The sequence below is a fragment of the Opisthorchis viverrini genome (genome assembly GCF_000715545.1).
Source record: "Opisthorchis viverrini unplaced genomic scaffold opera_v5_185, whole genome shotgun sequence".
Lineage (NCBI taxonomy): Eukaryota > Metazoa > Platyhelminthes > Trematoda > Opisthorchiida > Opisthorchiidae > Opisthorchis > Opisthorchis viverrini.
This window is the reverse complement of record NW_008751843.1, coordinates 869,242-880,499: the sequence shown is the minus strand read 5'-3', so window position 1 is coordinate 880,499 and position 11,258 is coordinate 869,242. Positions and strand designations below refer to the sequence as shown.

The following is an 11,258-nucleotide window of genomic DNA, read 5'->3' as shown; positions in this document are numbered from 1 at the left end:
GCTAAGGGTTTGTTGAGGTGAACACAGATTGCGAATTTGCACCAACCCTGAATATAACATCAGATCAAGTGGCTATCTTCACTAATGACAATTTCGAAATGTTAACCAACGTAACTTATGAGTCTTTCTTCTAGGCCGTAAAGTACTTTTGATTCCCCCATTCACACATTGTTTGCGAAACGTCGACCCAGTGTCCTGCAAATGTATCAGCTTCATATTTCGAACACACGGCTATTTACTTTGTTAACCTCTGGCAGAAATAAAAGAATGGGTAAAAATTTGGAAAGCTGGGTTGGAAGGAAGAGGAACATCACTAATTAGGTCACTTTCAAGTATACACTGCTAGTACATGAGCAAAACAAGGTGTGGTCACACTCCTGAGGAGGTGCGGGCGTTACGTTGACGACGGAAGTTGGGAAAGGGAGAATAGCGGGTGGAGATTGTATTGCGTCCGGTGTGTGTGATTTGTGCAAATTCACGCACAAAACCATCACCCCCTGCGGACAGTCAAGAGGCGTAAATCAAATTATTTGTGAGCAACAATCCATATAAGGCAGTCTGTGCTCTTCATCTTCTGGACTGCTGTCTCGTTGTCTCTCTGAAGTTCAGCAAATGAGAACACTGATGTCCTGGTACAAATGGCGTCCATCAAACCAAGTAAAAAGTATTTTTGTACAACTGAAGACATCGGATATAAAAAGTTAGACATTTCGGTCGGATCCACATGGGATGAACAATGGGGCTGGCAGGGGATCCAACCGATTTTTAGCTATACAGCGGTCGTGGAATTCCTGTTCACTGTCTCTAAAAATCGATTGATATCCTCTTCCGTCCCTGTAATTTTTGCATGTCGATAATTGCTCCATAACGTGGCTGTCACATCTAGGGCAATCAGATCGCTGGACACACGTGAAACTACTTGTAGAATGAGTACACCGTCTGGTCCCAAGTTGTTGTTAACAAATCTAGTGCAGTCTCGCTCCTCAGTGTTGGAAAGTTGTCGAATAGCACGAATGTATTGTTTGATGTAGGCAATTCGTCGAACTGGTAGGAGAGTATTGAAAGCCCAATGAATAGTGCTCAGTAAGGTGATGCAGGTGAGAATCACGAACCAAAACCAGAGGAACACGTAAACTTTCTCCACAAAATAGTTGATCGGTAGAACGCACTGAAGTGTGTAACTAAGGGAAGAAATAAGAGAGTGGAAGTTAAACGAAACCATAAAATACAAATGCAATTTACAAAGGACGCGCAAGTGAAAAAAATTACTACTGCTATTATGTTTGAAGTGAACCTAATGATTTATAGCTATCTAACGATAAAGAATCAGTAATGATGGTTGCAGTACCAACTGCCGCTCCCAATAAAGCCGTTGATTACGTGGAATATAGAAAAGGCACTACTGGTGAGCTCTTATAAGAGCGAAACTCGAGTCCAGTGCTTCCGTTTGGTGTTGACTCACTGGAATAATTACGACAGAAAATCAGGACGACCGTTCAAACGAGAGTGGTGTGACTATGAACAAAATACTGAATAAACATTACAAATAAGTATGTTGCACTCCTAAGGATTAAAGGCGAAATCGATCACTGTGTACAATAACTCCTTAAGTGGCGGTGCAAGTGGAGTTTCTCCCTCGAAGGAGGCCAAAAGCTCTATCACTCCTAAATTTTTGTGTAAGAATTCAGTTTTTATCCAAGTGCTGCAAATAAAGAACAGTTTAAGTGGTCCTAGTTACAGGTATTTATCGTAGAAAAAAAACAGTAAAATCTGTGGTGTAATGTGACGTTCCCAGTCAAACTCTTCAAACAGCAAATGCCACTTCCACAAACAACAGAATCCCCGCCATGGTAAACGACAGAACTCTCCACTTAGAAGCCATAAATAACAACTGGCAATGAGCCATAAACTTCTGTGTGCATGAAAGTTGTGGGGATCCGAATTGAACCTTTTTACTCTGACTAATATCAGTGCTGATTCGGACAATTTCCCACATATAACCCTTCCAGATAATAACGCATTATGATGTTTTGTGAGCACTGCTAGTTTGGGTTGTGCTGACTTGCAGAAGCTCCTTATTTTAACTTGGCTAAACGCACACGATCCTGGCGGATAGGGAAACTGGGACCCCGTGGTCGTTCAAAACCTCAGACGTCTGTTCAGTCGATTTTGTAAATGGCGGCATTCGACGGAGTCATGGTACAAAACACACAGTGTTGACCGAGGCATGACTGGTGCATTCAGTTGGCCTGCTATGGATCACTGTGTAAGCGATATCGCGCCTGAACAGCAATTTCTCCAGTCACGTGGCCTTTGTAAGCAAGCATTCTAACAAAACAGGAACTCCTGAAAAGTGCTCTTTGAAAATGAGCTCAACTGCTCAGATTTTAATCATCACGACACCTTCAAACTTGCTGATGAACTGTCAGCAAAACCCCCTGGGTCCGGGTAAAGTTGTAGGTAAACCAACCAATGCGTCCACCGCCATTTTACGTTAGCGTTGTCTGATTTACAACGTTATCTGGTTCCATCGTGAGGCAAAGCGTCCACCGAGAAGTCTTGCTCACTCAGTGCATTAGCTTTTTGTTCTGTATGGTTCCGACGGACTATTGTCGACCGATAAGTGGTCAGTCTATCCCAACTGGCCCATATCCTGTGACGCAGCACTAGTTATTATTCGCAAATAAGTGCGCAGTCAAAAGACCTTTTCTTGGATGTTGCGTGAATCTGACTGGCTGACTGTTTAAGGTTTCGTCCACCATTGAATAAATTACAAGCCAGCGAGTTTGCAATTATCTATGGCACGCATCTCTGTGCACATAGTCCTTTCTAGGAAAACCACGTTCAATAGCCGTCCACCTATCTGACGAAATCAGGATAATAATAAACCTCCCAATTATTTGGTTTTCCGAAACCTCTTGGGATGAAACAAAAATAGCATCTGTTCTCCCATTTTTCAGAGCCCGAGTGAAACTTCATTTCATCATCATATGATCCTTGTGAATTCCCATGGGGGTCAGGGTTTTCGTTCTTTGGCTTACCCGCTTATTATAAATCCCAAGCTGAGTGGCATTAATTAGTCCCGTAACTTGGGGAAGCCCAGTTTGTAATGACAAGGTCTGATACAGCAAACGGAACCACGGTTGACAAGCACTCCACTTTGCGATCCGGTGGGACAGGTCTTTGTAAATCATATCGTTCATGTTGGTGGAACCAAAATAAATCCAAGGAATCTGAGATAGGTTTAAAGCCTAATTAGGAGTACCTGCAACACGATGGAATCTGCAGTTAGTTTATGCCGCTTTCCAAAATTTCGACGACATTGCAGGACATTTACTGCATTGTCAAACTAGTACTCGTTTATTGTTTCATGCAACTAGCTCCCGTTGAACTGTAAGAGAAGAGCTTGGAGAAGATGCGGCGGAAAACAGTTTGTCAAATCTGTCCGACCTTCCTTGCCGAGCATAAAACATAAATGCCTAAAAGTTAGAAAATAACTGTAGTAAATCTATTTCCATCGAGGCCCCCAAAATTAGAATAACGAAACATTTGGCACGTGAACGGGTTGTAGTATTGAGAGAACTAATTTGTGCTCTATTTCTTGATAAGGCACCAGTGGTCAAACCTCCCCGGTATGCATTTTCACACATCTGAGTTTCTATGGCCAACAACTTTGTACGAATATTGTTCCGAAATGCATGAACACAGCAGAGTTTTTGTACCTCACACTACTTAACAAAAAACTTGATAATACTATCAAGATCCACGGTACGCAACTTTAGAACTGCATCGATAACGTAGAACCCGTAGTTGAGTAGTGGGTACCAATCAAGGCACTGATCATGAATTAGCTTGAGTCCACAATTGCTCAAACAAGGCGAAATCTAGCTTGTGGGCACAGCGATCACTACACTGACAAAAACGCCCACCCGTTTGTCAACTTCCAACTTACTACTACACACGAAGGCGCACATATGTCCGTATACGAGAGCAGAGATGACAACATGTCAGTCGAAACCCATGTGTTCAAGTGCACAGTAGCAGAAGCGCTACTCCAGTCCGATGCCATCTTTCTTCTTGCAACTTTTATGACTGTATATGAAGCTGGACCAGTTTGGCCACCACACCGGATACGTTATGACATCCGGATGTTACCTGTGTTGACCACCTAGCAGCTTTAACCACTGACGGATACTCAGGCCATTCGTCCTAAATAATCCTCCATTCCAGCGACAATTATAACGCTTATCATGCTAGCGGCTGCAAGGATCGGATGATTACTCTTAGATTTAGTGATTCAACCAACCTTTGCCCCACCCAGTTAATCATCCTGCTGGAAAGTCCATCCTCTTCAAAAGTTTTCGGAACTCGGCCACGTGCTCTCCATGAAAACATATCCCCGTTGGGTGCCTTACCGCTCTTTTACGTTTAGAATTCCTCGCCATGTAATCGACTGAATTCGATCTAGATGTTCTACTCAGTCGGATACAAACTGGTATCTCTTAAGGTTGAAGGGCACATATACGTTTTGCTTGATGGACAAAACAGTACTTCACTGCTAAACAAAAGAATCACAATTTCTCAAAATCAATAATCAAAAGCACCACTAATCCATAGACAATCAGCTACAGGGTAATTACTCTAATCTGACCCAACTTTCATCCTCCGTAATATTCTACCCCGTGTTCAGATATTATTGTAAAGCTTTTTACCCATAAAAATTTGTCTTACTCTGTCCATCAAACCGACTCGTTCTGACCAAAAGTAGACGGTTTTGCCTTATTTGATTTATGGGAAAGTGGGCTTATATGTATCCACGGAGTATTCGGTTGCAATTTTGCTATCATGCCCTCAGTTTACTTGACAGGAGAGGAAGGTAACAACTACGGTGGGAAAGTTATGAGGGTCTTATTTGCTCGCGTTCCTAAAATTTAAACGGTCCACATCTTGATCCGGAGCAAATATTCCAAATAGGAGTAGGGAGAGATTTGAGTTGCACTGTTGTCAAGCCTCATCGGTTGTTCATCTCATTGGCCACGACGTGATTTAGATCCCGAACATCTGATGTGAGAGGCGCTCATACTTAACCACTTCAGTAGCACAGGCTCGATGAACCTGAAATGCCATATTTGAACAAGCAAACGTGTTATTCGACAATAAGACATCTTCCACCAATTTTGACTGCCATACTTGATTTGTGACTGTTACTTTGTTGCCCCTACTCATTTGCTCCCGAAGGAGGCTTTTCCGAAAATTCGTACGCACTCATTATTTGTGATGAGTACATAAAATTCAGCGGTAGATAAGTCATAAACCTTTTAAATCTACTGTCCTGTCCCAACATGACCCTTACCCTTGTTTGTACGTAAGCAACTTAAATTGGATGACGTTTCGAAATTATAAAGTTACTGAGACAACTTCGGAGATCATTTGTTTTTCAACCAACCGTTAAACTGAAGTGCTCGATGACCGCCGTGTTTGAGTGCCAGCATTAAGACTGATCAAACACTAGATGCTTAGGACCGTTTTAGAGGTCATCGTTTACCAAACCTCACTGAAACTAGAAAGGCTACTATGCAGATATGCTAACTGGATTAAGATCCTCAAAAAGTTTGGCATATGGACACCAAACCTCTGTGCAGTTCCTCCTGTGGTCTGAAGACCACTTAAAAATCCATAAAGGTGCTCTGGTTAATCAGCTCGTGTGTTTAGTATGCACGTACACTGCCGACAATTATGTTGCACACCATGGCAGTAAAGACGATCTTTTTTATTGTTTAGTATTCAGCACTAAGTTGGAAGGAAGGCGATCTGAGTCCCAACAGCTGACTACGTTTGCATCGATGAGACGCTAAATAATTTGGTCATTTATAAGATCCAAGTTAACCATGTGACTCCCATCCCGAAACGCGTTCTCTACGTAGTCCTAATTACGTTTCCAAACATGCCCGGGCTAGCGCATGATATACGCCACAGTAAGATTGTCCTTTATGACGGTTGTTGTGAACTTTGACTTATTGTGCTGTCCACTGAATCGAGGTTTTCCTTAACTTGAAAGCACATACCAACTGTCGCGGCTATTAAGCTGTGTTCTTGAGGTTAGACAAACAAATCTGTAAGCTAGAAATAAGTCAAAACCTAACTCGTAGTTGAACCAACTGTTTTGTTTTCCCTAGAATTTAGCCTTCTGCTAAAATGTCAGACTGCGTGTTTAGAAACTGTTAGACTGCTGGATACCTGCGGTGCAACTGTGGGTGCCGTGTAGGAAGCGTCTGGAAACACGGTGTTGAATTTTCAGCTGACAAAATCCCGAAAAAGCCACTCGGTGATTAGTGTGTACGTAATAAGTAATGGTGAATAGCATTCCCTTCAGATAAAAATATCTCATTTGGCTTTTGAGATGAGAGCACAAATACACGTAAAACGAGCGAAAAAAGGTCTAGGGATGAATTCGAACCACTTATCATTTGGATTTGATGCAGATAAAAAACCGCATACTCTGCAGGTAGATCGATGCAACACTTTTACTAGAATGCGTAAATCCTGCGGATTTACTGATACTTTGCGAGATACCGTCAAGGGCACACAGTTCATTCACTTCCATGGCATTATGTGAAATTTTCACGTCACGCAAAACCGTTGTTCATTGACATTTTCACCAAGCGTAGACGAAGAACATTTTGATCTTGCTTGTGAGAGGAGGTTTTGGAATTTTCAATGGCTATTCGATCCTGTAGGTGAAACCATCTGGAACAGGAAAGCCAAGAAGCTCGGTACAGCTGCTTCATCCTTGTTGGGTCATCAGCAGGGCACATCTCACCAGGCTCAGCGAGTTCCGAATCCGCAATCCTCCGGCCAATGGCCTAACACACCCGCTTGGCTATGAGCGGCTCAGCAGAAATGTGATTAACCTTCATTTATACACAGTATTCACCCAACTTTTGATTACGAGATCCACATCACGTGTTCACTCGTGTTTTAGTTACAAGTGCTTTAGTCTTCCATAAAAATCCATATCACTTGTAAATGGATAGCAAGCGATGGCAGTGAAGTTGTAATGGAGAACACTTAGCATTAATTGTCGGCCGAATGAGTAGCTGATGCATTGTGGCAATCTCCCTGGGAAAATTCTAAGAACGCCCGGGTGTTAACGCAGTCTGCTCGACAAAGCAAGCAAGACTTCCACGGCAACCGAGTATGTCCAGATAATGCCTACGACTGTGGATCTTTCACAGTCTGGTTCGACCATTATGTCTTAACAACAGACTGAAAAGACAATGTTTGGTGGATATATGGTGGATAACCTCTCCTCAGGGGATACACTTTCGAGGGGGTGAAAATATATATATATATATAATCATGCTGAGGATATACGATATAACCTCTCCTCAGGGGATACACTTCCGAGGGGGTGAAAATATATATATATATAATCATGCTGAGTAATATACGATAAAATACATCTAGATGTACTAGTATTCAGCACCAGGGTAACCTTGAGATTCAGACCTGACAGAAGTTATGGTGGTCGGAGTATGTGAACTGAGGGTTGAGAAAGTGCATGGACTTCCGAAAGGGCATCGACCATGGAAGGTGAATGGACAAGGTCCTTCCGGTGCCACGGGAGGGTCATGCAATCCAATTATGGTCACCTCAGCCACTGAGATATTGCCTGAGTGTATCTATATGAATTGATGTGGTCGTCCGGAGTAAAGGAGTAGGAAAGATCCAATGGGTTCTAGTTTGTGGTGTGTCGATGCAGTGCTGGCCGGCTGGAATGCTTATTGATGTCGGGTTACAGTACATAGGCCCTTATTCTTTGAATGAGCTATTGGGTAGTAGGTCCACTACACCATGCAGTATCTCGAATTTTAAACGAAGTATGGTGTGGAGTCACGAAACATTCTGCTTACGAGCTTGCAGTCTGATTCAGCCAGTCTCTTTACTGCGCTGCTCTACTATCGTGCAACTTATATTTAGTGGTTCTCGAGAATGCTATGTGCCTTCTTCTGGGACCGCTACTTGCTGATGTTTTAGTAAGTGGCCTAGAAACAGTTTCCATGAATCGTCCCATTCACGCCATAAGTGACCTTCGCTGCTACAACCATATCTACCGAGTAAATGTCGACTGACAGAACTGGACGTTAGAATCACCATGGATTTTAGGATAGAATTATCTGATGCTTAAGGCTCTCCAATGTCGTGGGTATAATATCCAGAAACTGTATCTGAACGGGGTTATCTGACAAGCACAAAACTAGCCTCCCTGTATCGTAATTTTCCGTAAACAAATCCGCTTTCATCAGATTTAGAACTAAACGCGACTGAATTTTTTAAGGCCTAACTGTGAGACGTGTACACAGACACGTGAGTTAATGCCCAGAGTGGACCGTAGGCTCAAATCCCCAAGAAAACCTGACTTGGAGACGGCGACACTGCGATGTTTACCCTGGAATGTGTTTATTCTTTTTCCTTTACCCTAGATGGCCTTCAACTATTCCTTTACTTCGTTTGAGTTCCATGAGTACGGGACCAAACGCGTGACTCCTCTCCGTCAGAAAGTTCACCACGTACGTTCTTGTCGAGGATCCTCGTCATCCCGGCAACCTAGAACCAAGTTCCTATTGATAGCCTTTCGGGTAAGCGTAAGAACATAAGTTAACCATTCTGTTGGCTTCTCCCTTAAATGTGTCTCAGTGCTTAAACTTCTCCCTGGATTTCCAGACATAGGGACTTGTGGATTACAACAGGAAATCCAGTATTTGGCCCGTGGGTTTATTTCACTTGTGTTAAAAAAGCCATAGTTCATTATTCATGAGTTTCTTCGGCACGGTATAAATTGACAAATCCTCTGTCTAAAAGCTGAAATCTCTGATGCTGTTGGATTTTTTAATGGTACAACGGCTGATATTTGGTCATAGTTTTAAATTAGTGAAGAAAGTCTGCCGTTTTCATTCGCACGTTCCTAATGAGCCATATAGTAGTCAATCTGTACACGATAAGCGTTATTGTAACGGGTATGAGAGGGAATTCGGTTGACAAATTGAAGTATTCTTGTAACATCTCCCCAAAACAGACGAAGACGGTAATTAAGATGAATTTGGATTGCAATTTTATAGACTAAACGAGAGGTATTCGAACATTTAGTGTCACTCATCAAAGACAGTTAGAACTGGCAAAGTGATTCGGGGTGTTGTGGGTGGCCCACCAAGTCTAGGGTGTAACTATATATATCTGGGTTGCTTACCGGTTGTCCAGTCATACAGTTTACAACGTCAACCCTGGACACTACCAATAACTTAAGTGTATAAGTGCAGATTATCCGAATAGCTTAGGAATTTAATAGGAATTTGCAGTTGATAGTGTTCGGAGAACTTCACTGCATCATACTATAGTGACAGTAAGGATGAAAAATGGAGCGCCCCTCTCAGTAAAATCGTATTCACTTTCGATGTTTTTGACTTGCATAACTTCTACCTGAGTAAACTTCATCATGCAACCGGATCTGCGAGCATGGAACCTCGTTTTGTAAGAATGATACTATTCAGTATGGCCTTTTAAGCGTCCTGGATACTGGATAACTAGTAGCATGGAAAAAACGTTTATATGCGAATGTGAGTGGCCTAGTTAAAGGGAGAGGCTGGAAGGAGTCTGGTTCAAACCACTATGTCAGTTTGACTAGTAAAAGAGAGAGACCAATCCACGTTTTAAATATAGCTGTTTTTAAATGTGCTATCGACATCCTCACCAAAGTTAGTTAGCTCTCACAAACAATATTCAACCCCCGAGCAGGTTTACCGTACACATCTTACAGCGACATACGCTAATTTAGAGCGTACTCACCAGGACATTGTTTGAACGTCCACTAATAGCAAAAAGTATCGTTTTGCTTAACACGATCGGTGAGTTTACGCACGAATCACTTAGGCGATGTGTTGAAAATGGTTTAGAACGCGGATCAATGGATGTGGAATCATTGTGTATGTTTGTTTGGAGTGCTACCGACACACATGGTATGTCGAAGTAAACTGAGTGACCTTGACCTGAATATCCGGTCAGCATGAATAGCCGATTCAAACTTTACTTCATGTCAAGAATCCAATTGTTTGTTTGTACGACCGTGACTGTCTTTCAAGACCGACTTAACGGGCTAGCATTAAGTCAAGTCACATGGAGCTTTGTGCAGCTGCTGCTATATGCCCCCATTTGGGTCGTGAAAGCTGAATCAAAGACCTGGGTTGTAAGTGCCTTTGCTGCTGAACAAGATACTAGTGAGGCCTACTAGCTGCCAACACGGAAAATCTCAATCGGGGGTGAATAAGTTAAATGTTATGACGGTCTTTTGACACAAAACATTGACGAGTTTGATTTAATGTACGAATAGAGAGCGTAAAATGGAAACAACTTTAAAAGTGTTTCATATAAAAAGGTATACATGAGGAGGCCTGCTACCAGAGTGCATAAGTTGTGATCTATTTGGCGACAGTTATTTCCCGGGAGATAATTCATGCTACCAAAAGACATTGTTTTCTGTTTTTGAATTAACGTTTACAGCTGTCAGTGTATTTTCGAACTTCGTCGACATCGTGCATGAACGTTTTTATGCCCTTGATCAGTATTGAATCTAACTCTACCTCGATAATTTCCCGAAACATTTGCTTCCTCCGCCTGTGCACTTTTGATCTCCAATCGTTTTGCTTATCTGTGACCGTCACTCATCTTGCCACGAAGGCCTTCCGTCTGACGCTTGTGTACTAGCGTACTAGCGCGAAGTTGACCTACGTGCACGTGCTCCTTAACGTCCCGTTTGCTGAACCTGCCTGAACTTGCTATCACATGAGTTTCGTGTGATCGCATCATCAATGAGAATCACGACCTCAAACCAAACTACTGAGCCAAAATTTCGCTCACCATGGTTCGCTTTGCGAACGTTGACACTGCATAGTGCAGTCAGTAGCAGACTTGTGCACTTGTCGACGCTATGAACGTGGACAACTGAGGTCTGTCGAATAAATCTGCTTACCCTTGTGTAAATAGTACCGTAGCTTTTCGAACCCCAATCTTCTGTTTAATATTCGGGTTCCTTATCAGGAACCCCAACATCATGTATTCCCAGTGATTTGAAGCATATCCTTCAGGTCAGTATGCTTAACATCCCAAACACATATGCGTCTGTACTGTACCAAGGCTACACGTATTAAAAATAAGTGTATTCCTCGGAAGGCATTTTTGATTTCGTGTCTCTCCAAGGGGGTTTA

At 42.5% G+C, this 11,258-nt stretch overlaps 1 protein-coding gene across 1 annotated transcript in view; it reads right to left on the bottom strand.

Moving 5' to 3' along the window:
• Positions 1-242: 242 nt before the first annotated feature.
• The window catches only part of T265_07800 (hypothetical protein), a gene marked incomplete at both ends in the record, with an annotated part of 57,454 nt that continues 46,438 nt past the window's right edge, over positions 243-11,258 (bottom strand). Inside the window, one exon of the mRNA XM_009173420.1 lies at positions 243-1,181. Within this exon, the coding sequence (XP_009171684.1) occupies positions 770-1,181 (412 nt within the window). The remainder of the gene's footprint in view (positions 1,182-11,258) is intronic.